The sequence below is a fragment of the Eucalyptus grandis genome, chromosome 10, assembly GCF_016545825.1.
Source record: "Eucalyptus grandis isolate ANBG69807.140 chromosome 10, ASM1654582v1, whole genome shotgun sequence".
NCBI lineage: Eukaryota > Viridiplantae > Streptophyta > Magnoliopsida > Myrtales > Myrtaceae > Eucalyptus > Eucalyptus grandis.
Window position 1 is genome coordinate 18051672 of NC_052621.1, and position 19002 is coordinate 18070673.

Here is a 19002-nt window from a genome sequence, read left to right on the forward strand (position 1 = left end):
TTTCTCAATGTTCGATTGATGACCTCAGTTTGTCCATCCATTTGGGGATGAAACACAATACTATATTGCAGTTTAGTAGCGACATTCTTCCACAGTTGTCGCCAAAAGTGACTAAGAAATTTTGTATCCCGATATGAAGTAATGGTCTTCGGAATGCCATGCAACTTATAGACTTCCTTGAAAAATAAGTTGGCAATACGCGAAGCATCCATAGTTTTTTGACATGGAATAAAATGTTCCATTTTTGAAAATCGATCGACAACAACAAAGATCGAATCCATACCTTTGTTTGTGCATGGTAGTCCAAGGACAAAGTCCATAGAGATATCCTCCCATGGGGCATGTGGAATCGGCAAGGGCAAATAAAGGCCAGCGTTAGTAGCTTGTCCCTTTCCATTTTGGCAATGTCGACACCTCATCACATGTCGATGTACATCACGTTTCAAATGAAGCCAAAAGTATTGGCTGAGACGAGTTGTATAGTTTTGTCACGCCCAAGATGTCCTTCACGGTGAACTTCATCGATCACCCTTTGCCTAAGAGAATAGTCCGGCACACATAAACGATTTCCTTTGAAAAGAAAACCATCACATATAGTAAAATCAGCAAGCTTCTTTTCATGTGCATCGGGAATGATCTTGGAAAAGTTACGACTGTTCTCTTGAGCTTGCGCAGTGTTGAAATTTCTGTTCATCCTATTTCCCATGTGTGAGTCACTGGTAAAAGCAGAGCGTTGAAACTAGGAAAATAGTAAATAGCATAGAAACTAGAAACTAGTAAAAGCGTCTTCATGGCTCCAAGGTGTCTTTCAAACTTCCGGGATGGACTCAAGATATCAATACGGCTTCTCGGTTTCGTTGAGCTTGAATGCGGGCCGATCTTCTTGGTCGAGAAAGCTGGTCTTCAATGCGGGCTGCATTAGTACTACTCTTGGCAGACTCTTAAGATAGTAAATGGTGCAGGGAAATGCCGTGACAATGCAGAATGTGCAGTATCAGGTTGCTAGGAAGCCTCCAATGAATTAGCAACCCAAGAGAGCTTGATGAGGAACATTCCATCGGAATATCAGTGTCTTCATTCATTCTCTAATTTAATTATCAATGAATCAGAAATAATAGACAAAGGGAGTTTCAATTTGCAAATATGATACGGAAGCATTTGATTTGACTCCATCAACAAACTCAGCACCTTCGATTTTCATTCAAGTCAAAGCAGAATTTGTTCATAATGTACTTCAATGGATCAAGAATGATGTTATCGATATCGATTAGGAGACTATCAACTAGGTTACCCATTAGAGAGTCACCGATTCTTCCCTTCAAAGTTATCAACTCACCATATTAGTTGCCGAAGTTAATTAACAACATATCGATGGGAGGCTATTCCGGGAGATTCCTATGGATATTTGTTGTATCCTAAGAGACTGCTAACATGCAAGTCCGATTGGATTTGAATCCATCGAGTCGCCATATTTGCTCCTTGAAAGATGACAAATGGAAAATGGAAGGACATAACCAAGAAAACACAAGGAAAGTGACAAGGGAGAGAATTAGGGTGTGTTTGGTAATGTTTCTATTTTGAGAAACAATTTCTTTTTAGAATATTTTTTTTCTTATTTCTACTATTTGAAACAATTTTTAAGTAAAAGAACACGTTTAGTAATCATACAAAATTTCTATTCTCGAGATAGAAAAAGAATAAGAATGCGTTTAGTACGGCTCACATTTTTTTTTGGTAATGTAGAATTTCTTTTAATTTTTAAATAATTTTTAGATTATCTTTTTTCCTCTCTTCACCAATTGTTGTTGCTCCCTACCTCAGCCGGTCACGGGCAACAAAGGACAAGCAAGAAGAAATATAAAAAAAGAAAAAGACTTATTTCTAAAAATTATTCTCAGGAACAAGAAACTATTTTTTCCTACTTCTTATTTCTTTTTTTTAAATCCATTCCCGAGCTGCTTATCTATTCCAAAGAATAGAAAAATTAGTTAACGTTACTAAACGAATTTTTAATTTTTTTTTGTTATGAGGACAAAAGAAAAAAAGAACAAAAAAATTAGCAAGTTGCCATGTAGGACCTTATTTGCATGGACCTGTTGGTTTTACTATTGACCTGACCTTTCTACGCAATGAAACTTTCCATGAAAACGACCTTTCTACGCAATGAAACTTTCAATGAAAAGCACACCAAAGAGTCCCCGGATATCTTACTTCTAACCTGACCTTTCTATGCAATGAAACTTTCTATGAAAAGCACACCAAAGCGTCCCCGGCGATCTTACTACTGACCTGACCTTTCTATGCAATGAAACTTTCCATGAAAAGCACACCAAAGCGTCCCTGGCGATCTTACTACTGACTTGACCTTACTATGCAATAAAACTTTCCATGAAAAGCACACCAAAAGAGTTCGAGTCCCATTGAGTGCTTTTTTATGATAGGTAAAGGGCTCCACTAATTGCGTATATTTTAGCCACGACTTTAGTCTTTCACTATATTCGAAAAAAATTATCAATTCAATCTTATATTTGTTGTGCAGATTTCAATATAATTCTAAAATTTTCAATTTTACCAATATAATCTCAAACATTTTAGTGGAATTTTAGTATAATCTTTCTAATCAACTTTCCCTAAAAATGCCGACGTGGCGGGCCAATCATCATTGTCTATCATACGTGGCATGGCCAAAGAGTTGACATGGACAAATTTATTCAAAAGGACTTCGTTTTCAGTAACTTTATAGATTTTTTGATTTATTTTCTTTTTTCCTTTCCCTTTTCCGTCCTACCATGTATGTTCTTCTTTGGGTGTTATTCCAATGCCCCCACCCTATGGCTACAGCATTTACAAAAGCCAATTCATTGTGCCATTGTGGGTCGAGTTTTTGCTGTTCTTCATCTTCGTTTTCAGTAAAGACACGGATTGATTTGACAATACTAGTGTATGTTGTAATGGCTGGCTTTTGACTTAGTCAATATTGACAAGTAAAACAAAAAAATAAAATAAAGTGGATTCTATTTATAAAAAAAAAAAAAGGAGTACCCGTTCAAAAAAGGCAAATAAAGAAAAAAAAAAGATAAAAAGGAGGGAAACAAAGGCGAAAAAGTAGAAAGGGAAAGGAAAAGGAAAAGAGTACATGCCACGGCACCTCGTCAAGTTAGATTAACTTTATCTCACAGTGCCCAATTAATCTAATTAGAGATTTTCGAAATAAAGCCCTAATTTTGGATCCTTGTGAATTTTAAGCCGGTAGGTTAAATCTATGAGTTGTTAAAATGAGAAATTATGGGGCATTAATAGTTTAGGGTATTATAAAACTATAGGATTTTACATAACTCGATTCAAGCTTATAGTTTGCTCAAAACTAAATTTTTGAAATTATGCGCGCATGCTGTAACATTAGCGAATTTCCTAGTTTACCAATGATTATGGCCCATCTTCAGCTATCTTTAGAGTCGGCAAAGCTTAGGGAATCTAATTACCTCGAAAGGTCTTTTGTTTGATAGAAGATTTGCTAGAATCATAGTTCAATGAAGAGAGTTATGGTGCAAAAAATTATGACACGCAAGCTAGGCATAGCGGATAGTTTTGAATGACTACTACAACAAGCCTTTCGTTGTTGTGTAGGAGTCAATTGGTCGACGGACAAGCATAGTTTAGAGTCATTAGTTAAAGTAGTGTTTTGCTTTGTCTTGACATCAATTCTTGTTTAATTGATAGAATTACTAAATTGTAGACTCGAATAGCTACATTATTTTGGCTTTGAGCATTCCTAAATGAGTGTTGCTGATCTCTTTTATAGTTTTATAAAACCCATGTCTTAAAGTAATAGTAATTTGATATTTTATATATGTGTGTGTATATGTATTGAACTAAGAAGAACGTATTTGTTGCATAAAACTAGATCAAGTGTTTATTATTGTTTAGTTATTGTAAGATGGTTTGATAAACTTTTCTTGAAAGGTCATGTATATTATTTTGTAAATATACTTTATGAGATAACTTTTGAAAAGATTAGAGAAATACTTTACAAAAAGGGATTCTAATCAATGAATTGAGTTGCAAAAGATTATATATTTTGGTTTGTGATATAAATGTTGGATTGGTTTTGTGGATTTTGGAGGATGATGTTGTGGGTTTTTGTCGATGCTCATTATCTCAGTGGGCCCATTTGAGGGATTTGTAAGTATGTATACTAGTTTTAGGATATCTCTGTGGGTTGGCTACTAGCAATATAAGTAGAGACCTAGCCAATGAGAGAATGTTAGTTGCCTTTATCACAGGGCACTAAAAGCTTGATGGACCATTGACGTATGATTTGCTGGGATTGATTAGTGGACTGAACCATTAATACTCATTTTGATATTGATTGGTACTTTTTGCTATGAATATAGTTATGTTGAAGTAATATAGTTCATTTCATCTTGTAAATTTGTTATATATTGGATTTAGTGTAAATGAGTTACATTTTCGTGTCCTAAACATCTATAGTGGATGCCCGATTTGTTTAGAAGAGATTTGTACTACTGATTGGCCTATTGTTGCTTGTTCCATTCATCTTATTTCTTTTTTAAGGTTCTTTAGGTAGACGTAAATAGGAAGAGAGTGTTTACATTTTCCAGAGGATATTTTGATAGTGGGATTTTTTTTTAGATGAGTTGTTTATGTCTATAGACAACACTTTATCAAATATATGGATGTATACATTCCGATATCAAGTTGAGTTAAAGTTACGTTTGAAGCTACATTATTTGGATGAAATGACGGCCGTATCATCTTTTATACTTGTTGGAGTCGGGTGTGTGACAAATATTATAAGTTGAGTCCGGTATTTTGGATCTTAATTGTGTGAATTATGGAATTTTCCTTTCATTTTTGCCTCTGCCACTGCTTCAATTTTCACTTGAGGCCTCCGTTTATCTCTGCGCCACAACCACTGCTTGAATTGTTACAAAGAGCAACTCCCTCAATATGCCAAATCGTGGCCAAATCAGGTGGGAAGTCGTTCGATTCTGATGAATCTTCACCATTTGCCTTGATTTCTTGCGCCTCCAGGTAGATTGGCGCCGGACGCGGCAAAATGGGCTTGGCCGGGATCACTGGGAATTTATGAGACTGGTTCGCTTGTGGCCAGCTTCGGCACTATTCACCGGAAATTTGAGCATTATCGGGTTGATTATCGAGACGCGCTTTTTAGCACCGCCATTAGATCTACCGAACTGGAATGCTTTTCCGTAATCCATGGAGGAGCACCGCCAGCCATGCCGCCAGCTCAGCTTTAACTCTAGAAAAATCAGCCTTCTTACAATGATTTACCATGTTTCCCGAAGAGATTTAGGATTAACAGTAGTACTTCAGCTTGACTTTAGAAAAATCAGCTTTCTTGCAACGATTTACCATGTTTTCCTAAGAGATTAAGGATGAGCAAAAGTGTGAAAGAAGAAAGAACAGAACAAATCAGAAAATTCACAAAAATAGTTAAAATCACATTATTTCAATTCGGTTTGTCCAAGTCATATGGCCAATCGTGTTACTTAAGATGGTTAGAGATGATTGGATTGGTATGTCAACATTTTCGGATAAAATTAGCCTAAAAGAATATGTTGGAGTATTAAAAAAATGAATTGAAAAAGTCTGAGATTATATTGGAATTTGTTAATTTAGGACTAAACTGGTAATTTTCCCCATCTTGTCTAATCTTTCATTCTCTTGCTTTTTCCTAGCTCTTTCCTAAATCCCAATGATTAAAACAGGTTCATCTTCGAGAGTCTACTATCCATGTGAACTTCTATTCATGGATTCAATTTTGCGATCCTCTCAAACATTAAACAGTAAGATGAAGAACATGAAATCACTACTTCTCTTATTATTCCTCTTCATCTCCTTCCTACTCGAAGCACTCAGAGTCTCAGTCATCGGCGATAATGTTGGCGCATACTTGCCGGTTAATGATATCGCCATCAACTGCGGCTCCCTTGGCAACTCCTCCATGTCCAAGCGGAATTGGATCGGGGACTCCCAGGATCGTTCGACCTACTTTCCAATCGATGAAACTCATTCCTCTATCGTTGCAAGCGCAAACCGTTCATCTCCCTCCATCCACAACCGCATCCCACACGAGCGTCACCATGGGGCCAAGATTCGTTCTTCTCGGTCAAGGCTGCCAGCTACACTCAGCTCCGCAACTTCAGCGCTTTCCTCTTTTTCGATCACACTAGCTTCACGAGCTTTCGCAAAGAGTCCTGCTTAACCATCGTAGCTGACCAGATATATATATATATATATATATATATATATATATATATTTTTGGTCGAAAGAAAACTTATAATATATTACAGATCATTACAAGCAAGTGCCGTAGCATCCGAAGAGATAATATTTAGGAAAATAGAAGGAGGGAAGAGAAGCTAGTTTGTAGGTGGGCCTTGATCCCTGTGGGCTTTAGCGCCCGCCAGCTGCGAGGTTTGCCTCGACGCCGAACATGATGAAGCGAGAGATTAGGGCATTGCTGAAGAAGATCGCTGAGAATCGCGAAGAGATGGCGTTCCGTCCATGGCGGCCGCTATTTCGTCCGAACTATCTCCACCAGCTTTAAGCAATTAGATTCGATCACAAAGTGCTGAAGATGGAGCCCCTGTTGGATCAGCCGTTGAAGAGCGGATATGAGGGCGTAGATCTCGGCTTGGAAAGCCGAATGGGCAGGCACAGATCTGGTAAGCACATCAGTTAAAATACCTTTACTATCTCTGTAAATACAAGCGATTGATCCTTTCTCCGATTCCTTGCGAAAAGCCCCATCAATATTACACTTTATGTATCCCTCCACAGGTGGTTTCCATCCCTGATCTAAACTGACCAATTTGTTATTGATCTTCTGTGGCGAGGGTTGTAAAACCTTGAAGATGTTGCTTTGGGTGAGGGCATCATTGACGACTTGGAGAGGATCCGGTGGGATCTGACGAAAAACGGCATTATTTCGTTGCCGCCATATCTCCCACAGAACATAAGCGATCACTTCAAACTCTGGAGATGCTTGTGGGAGGGAAGCTCTGTTGACAATCCAGGCATCGAAACGGCTAACTGAGGTAGGTGATATGTGTACTCTAATTTCTTCATGATTCCAAATGTCGTTAGTCCAAGGGCAGAAGAAGAACAGATGCTCTATCGATTCTGGAACATTATTATTGCATAGAGAACAGTAGGGATGTGGGATGATATGGCGTTGATAGAGATTTTCTTTTGTAGCAATTGCATTTTTGCAAGCTAACCAGAGAAATACCCGAAGCTTTGGAGCAGTGCGCATATGCCAAATTTTCCTCCATAATAGGGTTGGGTTAGTATAAGAGGATGATGCTTTATGTATTGGTGTCTGATGTGGTAAAGAGAGATAATGATAACAACTTTTCACTGTGTAGGTACCAGAAGGTGTTGCTGTCCAAACGAGTTGATCATGTAGGAGAGAAGGATTGAGAGGAGTATTTAGAATTGCTGCACTGACCTGGACACCGAAGAATGCAGTAACAAGGGACGACTTCCATTCAGAGTGCTGTAAATCAATTAGATCAGCGACTAGTTCAGGTTCTCCCTCCTCTGGTAAGCCTCCTATCGGACCTATTGGTAACCAATTATCTTCTCTAATGTGTATCTGCGATCCATCCCCGACTAACCAAAGTAGTTTAGGAGTAATTGCTTCACGACCTTTCAATAAACTCTGCCACCCCTAAGAAGGGCGATATCCTGAGGGAGCAGTTTGAAAGGAGGAAGATCTAAAATATAAACCCTTAAAGAGCTGACTCCAGATAGCTTGAGGTTGCTGAAAGAGACGCCAAGCTTGCTTTCCAAGCATAGCTTTGTTAAAATTAATTAAATCTCTGAATCCCATCCCCCCTGAAACTTTTGAAAGCTTTAATTCTGACCAATTTTTCCAGTGAATTCCGGATTGACTGTTATGTTTACTCCACCAGAATGCTGATATCTTCCTTTCTATCAATCTGCAGAGAGACAACGGAAGCTTGAAGATAGACATGACATACTGAGGTAAGGCTTGAATTACTGATTTCAGTAAGATTTCCTTGCCACTTTTCGATAAAAAATTTTCCTGCCAACCTGCTAACTTAGCATTTACTTGCCAAGATCCAGAGAACATCTCCCTTTTTGAACAGCCCCAATCCGAGGGAATGCCTGTACTTACCATACTTACTGATAATAGGGACTCTGAGTTCTTGTGCTAGATTATGTTGTAAAGGAATAGGACAGTGTTTGCTAAAGAACACACCCGATTTGTTTCTATTAATGAGCTGGCCTGTAGCGAAACAGTATTAGTTTAGGAGATTGGCAAGGTTATGGCATTCAGAAAGTGTGGCTCTGAGGAAAAATACTGAATCATCAGCAAAAAATAGGTGAGATAACTTAGGACAGTCTCTATTAAATTGAATCCCCTTTATATGACCCATGGCCACAGCTTGAGTGAGAGTAGTGGACAGGGCATTGGCAAGTAAAATGAAGAGATATGGAGAGAGGGGATCACCTTGGCGCAGCCCTCTAGTAGGCTTAAAGTAAGGGAGTTGTTCACCATTAAAACGAATACTGAAAGAGACTGTAGTAACGCAAGCCATTACCCGAGTAACCCAACCGTCGCAAAGCCCAAATGCTTCAAATATGCTTCCAAGAAATCCCATTCAACCCTATCGTAGGCCTTCTGCGTGTCTGTTTTGAGAATAAGGTTGAAGCATTTCTTGCATGCTCGCACTTTAAATTGATGCATGACTTCTTGAACCACCATGATATTGTCCTATATCTGTCTGTCACTAATAAAAGCAGCTTGTTCTTGTGAAATCAAAGTAGACAGCCAAGGTTTAAGTCTGTTGGCCATAATTTTTGAAATAATCTTGTAAGCGAAGTTGCAAAGACTTATGGGTCGGTACTGTTCAATACTTTCTGGATGCTGAACTTTAGGGACTAGGGCAATGATTGTTCTGTTTAGTCTAGGAGGCATACAACCTGTTGTAAAGAACTCTTGAACTGTTTGAATAACGGTTGTTTTGATAACATATCAGTGATGCCGATAGAAGAGGCCATGAAGACCATCAGGTCCAGGAGCCTTCGAAGCTCCCAACTAGAAGGTAGCCTGGTAAATCTCCTCCTCTGTTACCCTACTCATCAATTGGTTATTCATTTCAGGTGTTACCACTGCTGGACATTGCTCTAAGAAAGGACGAAAATCCCGGTAGCCCACAGATTGGTATAGCTGAGAGAAGAATCCCTGTGTTAGATCTTTGAGCTGTTCTGGTTCTCTGATCCATTGCTGGTGAGTATCCGCAAACATAGTAATTCTATTACGTTGTCTTCTTTGCATAGTGTAGGCATGAAAAAATTTTGAATTATGATCTCCCCATTTCAACCATTGAATGCGAGATCGCATAGCCCAGAATTGTTCGTCTTGAGTCCATAGTTTGTGAATTTCACATCTAATAGCATTGGCTTGCTCCTTATCCCCTTCCTGATAATATGTTCTATTTATAATTGTCTGCAGTTGAGATTGCAATTAAGAGATTCGTTGATGACAATTGCTGAAACGTGCTCTGCTCCAGCTTGTTAATCGAGTAGCAACTGCCTGTAATTTGGAAATCAATGAGGTACTACTTGTTTCCCATGCCTGTTTAACCACGTCGTGACACTCCTTATCTTGATTCCAGAAAGCTTCATATTGAAAAGTCTTTGCACGCTTAACAGATGGTGGATGAGCTTGCAGCAATAGAGGACAATGATCCGAACCAACGGGTGGTAGGGCAAATACTTATGCAGAAGGGTAAGACATCAGCCATTCCGATGAACAAAACACACGATCGAGCTTCTCCTTTACCAGAGCATCCCCTTCGCGATTATTTGACCAGGTAAATTCGCATCCTTTACTTTGTAGTTCTAGTAAGGCACAATCATTGATTACACTCTGAAAGGAGGTCATGCGCGAAGTGATTGCAGGTCTCTTGCCCACTTTCTCCCAGGGAGAAAGTAAGTCATTGAAATCACCTATACACAGCCAAGGTAAATGATTTGCAGCATGGATGACTCTTATGGTATCCCAAAATTCCTGACGGAGCTGATATGTTGGAGGTGCGTGCAGGCAAGTGATATGCATCGAGGCTACTGTCCTAGGATCAAGGGCGATGAAATCAACAAACTGAGCATCCGAATGTACAAAAGTAACTTCAAAGTGATCATTCCAAAACAGAGCAAGACCACCCTTAAAGCCAACTGGGTCCTTCACAAAAGAGTGAGTAAAGTTAAATTTATGCTGTAACCTATTCACAAGAGGTTGAGCATTCTTTGTTTCCATTAAAAACACGATATCGGGCTTGTCACAGGCTAGCATCGCCTTTAATGCTTGAATTGTCAGGGGATTGCCCAACTCCTGACAATTCCAACTTAAGAGTTTCATTGGGAACACGGTGGCTGTTGAGGGCCAGCCGCCAAAGCCCAAAGATCAGGGATATCTGCCTCCAAAACTGGAGTATCTAGAAGGAGGGACTCATCAAAAGCTATAGAGGAAGGAAGCTTTATGTCATAGGGTGAATATCTTTTCGTTTTCTTACTGGAACCCCCAAGTGGCATTGGGCGAGGAATCTTAGATCTCTTCTGTTGTTGCTTATCCACTGGAAGGACCTGAGTGCTTTTCATCTTTGCTGCTGCAGGTACTAAATCCGTAGTGATAGCAGTTGGATTGACAGGATTCAGATGCTTGGAAGTCCCTTTAGGTATAACAGGGATGGAAGCAGCATCCTCTGTGGCAGGGATAGGAGGGAGAGCTGGGAGGGCTGGCTGCATTTGAGGTGGAGTTTCAGGTACTGTCTCTTCCATTTGCTCGACTAGTACTTTAGGGTGTAAAAAGCATCCCAATAAGGGCTAAATTGTTTAATCTCTGCTCTGAGCCAAGGTCCATAGACCATCGTATCACGGCCATCAAATTGTGCTTCATCATAAGGGTACTCTGGACATGAAGCTGCATAATGACCAAGCCTTCCACATGAATAACAGTAATGGGATAGTCTCTCGTACCTAAAATCAAGCCATAGGGTTTTGCCTTCAATACTGATAAGTTTTCCAGTTTTTAAAGTGTCTTTCAGATCTAATTCTATCCGAACTCTTGCAGATGTGTCAGTTTTCACTTCCAGAACTGTACCTATCTGGGACACAGCTCTACACAGGATGGGAGGAGAAGTCCACTCCAAAGGTAAGCCGATAACATGCACCCAAAACATACATTTACCAAAATCATAGCGTTGTAAGGGAGTATTAGGTTGCCATGGTCGTAGGTTAACCAATTGACCTGAAAATAACCAAGGGCTACCATCCAAAATGTGACGTTTTTCCACTTCAGTTCTGAATTTAATTATATACAGCCCAGTATCAGCTGGAGTAATCTCTACATGATCCACTCGCCAGGCTTTCTTCATCGCAACTTGAAAGGCTGATAAATTCACAGTAGGATTTGTAAAGATATTACCCACCAGTATAAGGCGACAATCCTTCAGTTTGGCTGACGCAGGGATGTCATCCCAAACCTCCAACTCCTGTTCTGAGCATAAACGACCCAGGCGATGACATAGGGAAGCAATTCTCGAGGTATTGTCACTTTCATCCATTAGTAAAGTAACGGTAGTTCACTAGTATAGACAATTTGAAGAACAGATGACTGAAACTGAGATTTGCAGGGGTTGCATGTGACAGATCGCCAACATGCAGACCAGGAATTGCTAGTTATTGAGGAAGACAGAAGAGAAGCAGAACCGGGGAAAGAGTTAGGAGGAGAAAGAGGAAGGTGATGGTTGGAGGGGATGAAAGAAATTGCGCATGCGGAAGAATCAACGAGGAGGAGGAGCAATTAGGGTGGAATGGGCGAGGAACAACGGTGGTTCAAATGAAACTCAAAGTTCAGAAGAACAGCCGGGTAAAACGAAGACATGGCGAAAAACTCGAGCATCACGCGAGAAGAAAACTCTAACATAAACGAGAGGATTTTGTAGTACAAAGGAGTACATCTTTAGCTGACCAGATATTGAACGTCACGTTTGCTCCCACTCCTGGAAACCTAGACGCGTGTGCTTTTGTGAATAAAATCGAAGTTATTTCCAAAGTGTTACGATTTTACGACGTCACTAAGCGCAAAACGTCTTAAATTTACCCACTTTTATGACCGTTTGTCATGGAAAAGAAGAAATTGTCATAAATTGAGAATTTCTTTACAGAGAGTAATGACGTCATGACAAGAGCAAAACGTCCAAAACTAGGATTTTCTTCAAATACATTTATTTACAAAGGGTTATGTTTGTTTTTCCCAAATAAGGATAAAATGTCATAATCTTGTATTTTTTTTTTCAACTACAACGCTTTGCGAAAGTAACCATGAACAAAATGTTGCAAATTTTAAACTTTTTTTTTTATTACAATGATTTTAAAAAATTTCAACGTTCCATTGTAATAAAAAACTCAACATTGTGAATTTTAAATCATTTCAAACTACAATGGCTTATAAAGGTTTGCAACAATCAATGTAACTAACAATATAACCTCATAAAACTTTATTAAATTTGATTATTACTGTGCCATGACGTCAATATTCTACGGGTCTGGCACCCATTTGCTAGTGCTTAAAGCATCGTAAATTTCACTTCAATATGTCGGACGTGCATTTTCTTGTGTCGGACGTGCATTTTCTAGTATTGGACATCTAACTTTCAACAGTTGAGATCCTTTCATCTTAATCTAATGGCTGACATTTATAGGGTACGGTATAAGATTAAAATCTTAGAAGTCTCTGACTAAGCATCAATGGATTTATCCATAATACGATACATCAATAAAGCGTTTGATTATATTTCTGTTAAATAAATAATTTTCCTCCTTGAAAGGATAAAAGTTGAAAATGGAAGGATGCGATATAGAAAACACGGTTTGGTGGTGGTCGCTTTGTTTTTTTTTTTTTTTTGGTTAGAGGTGGTGGTCCCTTTTTTTTTTTTTTTTTTTTTTTTCGGTTGGTCTTACTCTAATTCTACTCTAACACTCACTCTCAGACTTTTGTCTTGTCTCATTGCAGAGCATGAGAGTCGAAACCCACTCCTAAAATAAAATCGTTCTCACATCAATCCCTCCTGAGAAGATGGAGATTTGAACTCCGACCTTCCCTTCTAAATTGGAAGGATGGCTACTGGGCGAACCTCCAATGGTTAGGTGGTGGTCCCTTGAGAGGGAGCATTCTTGCATGGGACCCGCAAAGAGTTGTACCGCCGACCTGACGTGACCTTCCTAAGGCAATTGAACCTTCCACGAAAACCGCACCCGGAAGTAGGGTGTAAACGGTTCGGTTTGGTTCGGTTTTTTTGAAAACCGAACCGAACCGAACCGCTAGAGAAAATTTTCGAACCGAACGGAACCGAACGGTTCGGTTCGATTCGGTTTTCGGTTTTCAAATTTTGGTTTTCTTTTCGGTTTTTTTTTTTTTTTTGTTTACGGCTTACCTTCTATATAAGCTCCTTGAAGCATTGATTGACGTTCTCTCTAGTTTTTGTGCTATATTCAAGAAACGAACATCTATGTCTTTGAAACGAACATCACATCATGAGAAGTGAGATGACTTCTCTTCGAAGAGAAGAGACCCAAAGTAATTCTCGACAACCTCCGTTTGTATTTTTCAACTAATAGAACCCCGCGACTAGAAAAACTCCAGAAGTCGAGAGCACTTTCTCACTCCATACAATCAAATCGACAATAATTAAACGCCATTTTTTGTTTGGCCAAAATTACCAAAAATCGAATAAACCAGCTGGCCAAATTGAAAGTGCTGTCTTGGTCTAGTAAAAAGCTGGACCGAGAAAGTGAATGCGAATACCATGTCTTTTCGATTAAAAATAGATACAACAACACTTAAACCCTCTAAATAAAAGAAAAAAAGTTGGAGGCTACTCGATTGCGTACATGTAGATCACTCGATATGATGTCCGTCTCCGTGACCATTTCACCGAGTAGATAGTCCACCGCCATTCTAACATGAACTAAATGTTAATTTTAACTACAGAACATAGAGGCATCAACTCATGGATTGATATAACAAGTTAAGAATCATAGCTGATGCCATGAGGAAGAGAAAATGATGAAACCAAAGGCTCGTATATTCTTTCTACCACCTAAGATACATGTACTAAAAAGATACCGGGTCAATTGAATTTAGTTGCTTAAAATCATGTATCCCTTCCTGGTTCTCACTCTGTCTATCCATGTATTGTCCAAGTGTAAGCAGATGTGAGTATGCATGTGCTAAAAGACATTTTTTTGGAAGTCTTAAAGCCTCAAACTAAACTATTAGTTCCCATTGAATCTATGGAGGCATAGTCATTAACTAAAAGACCAGACATTTTTTTGTCCGTCTGTGACCATTTCACTGAGTAGATAGTTTGTAGGGTGTGTAGTTGTGACTAGATGCGAGGTCTTTCAGTCGTGAATCGTGGGTGACTGGCCGATCGAGCTCGAGGGTAAGTGAGAATTGGTGTTGGGGGCTTGCGTAGTGAATTGATGTGTGGTGGAAGACTCGCCTGAGAAGTAGCATGCTCGGAATTTTACTTTTCTTCGTTCGATAGTGCACGGACTTCGGGCTCTAGTCTGCAGGGTTCTATTAGTTGAAAAATACAAACGGAGGTTGTTGAGAATTACTTTGGGTACTTGCCGATTCAGTTGTTGTATGTGGGATTTCTGATGGAAGTTCCGGGCCGATGCAAAGGGGCTGTTTTCTGGTTTGAGTCGGGAGAGAACCGATAAAAAAAATTTCGGTTTTCGGTTTGTGGTTCGGTTTTCGGTTCGGTTAACCGATAAAACCGAACCGATAAAAAAATTTCGAATTTTGATGAAAACCGAATGAACCGAACCGAACCGAAAAACCAAAATTTTCGGTTCGGTTCGCGGTTCGGTTCGGTTTTCGGTTCGGGTCTTGACACCCCTACCCGGAAGGGCACAAATCCCGTCCGCTGATTTTCTTGTGATAGGCGAGGGCTCTATCCCCTTGCAGATATCTTAGCGACGACTTTGGTCTTCCCCTAATCTCGTCACTAGTGCCGGCCTTCTCTTCCGCTCTTCTTCCTAATTCCCTGTTAGTCAAAACTGGTTCATCTCCTCTACTTGTGCTTTTCATCGATTCGTCTGCGACCCTCTGTCGTCGCGCAGCGAGATGACGAACATGAAACCACCAGCTCCGTCTCGCTCGAAGCACTCCCAGTCTCAGTCACTGGCGACAACGTTGACGCTTACCGGCCGACCGATGATATTGCTGTCGACTGCGGTTCCTCCACCAGCTCCACTGTGGAGAACCGGAATTGGATTGGAGACACCGCCGACCGTTCGAACTACTCTCCAACTGGGGAAACTCACTCCTCTATCACTACACAGGCAAACAGTTCATCTCCCAGAGTCCCTGGCACCGCCCCATACCTCACGGCTCGCCTCTCCCGGTCCGAGTTCGTCTACACCTTCCACGTCACCGCAGGGCCCAAATTCGTTCGCCTACACTTCGTCCCTTCGAATTACCCCAACTTCCGCCGTGTTGATTCCTTCTTCTCAGTCGAGGCCGCTGGCTACACCCTGCTCCGCAACTTCGGCGCTTCCCTCTTTGCTGATTACACCCGCTCCGCGAGCTTCTTCTCTAAAGAGTTCTGCTTAAGTGTCGGAGAGGACCAGATATTGAACATAACGTTCACTCCCACTCCTAGTAATTCAGACGCGTATGCTTTCGTGAATGGAATCGAAGTCGTTTCCATGCCCGAAAGTCTCTACTACAACACCGTCGCCGACTCAACCGAGGGAATCAAGTTGGCAGGTCAGCTGGCGCCATACACCTTGGATATCACTAAAGCTCTCGAAGCGGTGAAGCGCTTGAACGTGGGAGGACAGTTTGTCGGTCCAGCTCGTGACACGGGAATGTACAGGACCTGGGAAGCAGATGACGAGTACGTGACTTCCCCGGACAAAGGAGTTTTGCCAGTTAACACAACTATCCAACTCAATTACGGTGAGCAAGTGCCAAATTACACGGCTCCAGATCCCGTATACATTACTGCAAGGACCATGGGAACGGACAAAAGAATCAATCTGAGCTACAACCTCACGTGGTCCGTCAAGGTGGACACGAACTTCTACTACTTGGTCCGGTTACACTTTTGCGAATTCCAGATAGAGATAAAGGAGCCCTTAGACAGGGTTTTCAAGATTTTTATAGATTCACAATTGGTCGAGGACCATGCGGATGTCATTAGTTGGAGCGGGAAGGGCGTGCCCGTCTATAGAGATTTTGCAGTAGCCTTGTATGACAGCCAAAAGAAAAGAACCAACCTTTCCGTCGCGTTGGGCGCGCTTCCAGATGGTTCTACTCTTTACTCTGATGCCATCTTGAATGGCCTCGAGATTTTCAAGATCAGCAATCCAGACAGGAATCTCGCAGGGCTGAACCCCGATCCAACTCCACCGGCAAGCAAAGCAGCAAAAATTGCCATCGTTGCTGGTGGAACTTTGGGCTGCACTGTGTTCTTTTTCCTGGCTTTCTTTCTTCACCGGCGAAAAAACAGAGCGAAGGATTCGACCTCGAGCGACGGCACCTCATGGTGGGGCCCGGTCTCCAGCTCGACGACCAAGTCAATGAAGACCCAGTGGTCGTCCCTGCCGTTGGATCTGTGCCGCTACTTCTCGCTGGCGGAGATCAGAGCGGCCACGAACAACTTCGACAAGGTTTTTATTATCGGCGTGGGTGGGTTCGGCAACGTGTACAAGGGCTACGTCGATGGCGGGGCCACTCTGGTGGCGATCAAGAGGCTGAACCAGGGATCGCAGCAGGGCCTCCATGAGTTCAGAACCGAGATCGAGATGCTCTCGCGGCTCCGGCACCTCCACCTAGTCTCCCTGATTGGGTTCTGCAAGGACGCAAGAGAGATGATACTTGTGTACGACTACATGGCACGCGGGACCCTCAGGGACCATCTCTACAACACCGATAATCCCCCACTCCCCTGGAAGCAGCGGCTCGAGATCTGCATAGGCGCCGCGTGGGGACTCCACTACCTCCACAGCGGTGCCAAGCACACCATCATACATCGCGACGTGAAGACGACCAACATCCTGCTCAACGAGAAGTGGGTTGCCAAGGTGTCCGACTTTGGGCTCTCGAAGGTCGGACCCACGAGTGAGTCTAAGACGCACGTTAGCACGGCCGTGAAGGGCACCTTCGGGTACCTGGACCCGGAGTACTTCAGGCACCAGCGGCTGACTGACAAGTCTGACGTCTATTCCTTTGGCGTGGTGCTGTTCGAGGTGCTGTGTGCAAGGCCTGCTGTGAGCCGGATGGCCCCAATGGAGCAGATCAGCCTGGCTGAGTGGGCGCAGAGTTGCTGCAAGAGCGGGGCCGTCGAGGAGATCGTGGACCCGCACCTGAAGGGGTCTATCACCCCCGAGTGCCTCAACAAGTTCTGCGAGATCGCCATGAGCTGCTTGCAGGACAAGGGGGCCAAGCGGCCATCCATGAACGACGTTGTGTGGGGCCTCAATTTCGCACTGCAGCTACAGGTGAGCACAGAGCTGGAAGTGACGGATCATGTGGGTGTGTCAGTGCATGATAGCAATGACAGCGACCATGACGCAGCTTCGATCAGAGGCAGCGGCAGCGATGAGGCGATCAACACTAGTGACAGCGATAGTGGTGGTTGGAAGAGCAGTAGGGAAACTGCGACGTCGACCAGAGCCACAAGCAATGATGTTTGTGATGAGAGTATGACTAGTTACGACGCAGAGAAGTTGCCATGAGAATATATTAGGTGCTCAAGGTAACGCTCCGGACGTCAGCCGATACGTGATTCTTATATTATTACTCTCTTTTAGTATGCGAAAGCTTAATCAAACATTTACTAATATTCCTTTAACAATTAAAGACTTTACAAGTATAATCAACATACTTATGCCTCTTTTATTTATACCACTTTAGAGTTCACAATTTTATTACTTTTCGAGCAAAAAACAAAAGTCTGGGTAGGGGTGCGGAGACCCATCTTTATACTATACTATACTTCGAAAAATCTGTCCGTATAAATGTCCAGACTAAAATCACGGGTTGATAACTTCTCCGCTTGCTGCGTCTCCATCATCAAGATTGAAGCCTCTCAACGGATCGACTAACTCACCTTCAAGGTCCTGGTACTAGGAAACGAACTGAAAAGGAACCCACTCTGTGAAACCTCCTACATCAACCCACACAATAGAACTATACTTGATATATATTATTCCAGATTCTGGTTTAAGCATATTTCATAAAGACCTTCATAAGTGATAAGGACTCTATAATGCAGATGTTGAAGGGTGTATATTCTACATGTTTGAAAAATCAAAGGAATGAGCCGAAACTTAGTAAAGGAAATCTCTAGTTTTAAGTTAAAAGAATTCTCTTACCACTTAATCTGGGATACACAAAGTGAATGCATAATCATTTGATAAGTGTGATAAAAACATAAGTAGACTCTACGTTTCCCATTTTCACTTATCATAGAAATTGTTAATCAATAATACATCCATCCAGACTCATGCATGTACACATCATGTTTCACACAAACAAACAAATAATATAAATAATGTTTGGTTATACACATGACAATGCATTTTATTCATTAATATTTCCTCTCAAACTTTCCTGGGCATCCCAACCACTGGGGCATCTCAATTTCGAGGCATCCTGAAAACTTTTACCACAAGGTATCCCCACCACAGGGGCGTCTCAACTCCCGAGACATCCCAAAACATTCTCTGGAGCATCCCAACCACTAGGACATCTCGCAAACTACCACCATGGGGCATCGTCACGCACTACTATATGGGTGACTGAATCATATTAATATCATTTAAAGCAATAATATATGTATACTTACAAGCATATCACATATATCTCAACTCAATTTAATACATTAACCATATAGTCATACTCT

The 19002-nt window shown here is 41.5% G+C and overlaps 1 protein-coding gene across 1 annotated transcript; it reads left to right on the forward strand.

Moving 5' to 3' along the window:
- The first annotated feature begins 10994 nt into the window (after positions 1-10994).
- LOC104423675 (receptor-like protein kinase FERONIA) lies at positions 10995-18005 on the forward strand. Its single transcript, XM_039302860.1, has 3 exons — positions 10995-11045; positions 11151-11231; positions 15143-18005. Exons 1-3 carry the CDS (start codon positions 10995-10997, stop codon positions 17831-17833), a joined length of 2823 nt encoding a protein of 940 aa, XP_039158794.1. The 3' UTR covers positions 17834-18005.
- The last annotated feature ends 997 nt before the right edge of the window (positions 18006-19002 follow it).

Bases quoted from the DNA above. Each gene is read 5' to 3' on its own strand.
- LOC104423675 (XM_039302860.1), top strand. From the start codon at position 10,995: ATGAAGCTGCATAATGACCAAGCCTTCCACATGAATAACAGTAATGGG. The intron at 11,046-11,150 runs GTCTCTCGTACC...GAACTCTTGCAG, and splicing joins TGAATAACAGTAATGGGATA to ATGTGTCAGTTTTCACTTCC. The intron at 11,232-15,142 runs GTAAGCCGATAA...ATTCCCTGTTAG, and splicing joins AGGAGAAGTCCACTCCAAAG to TCAAAACTGGTTCATCTCCT.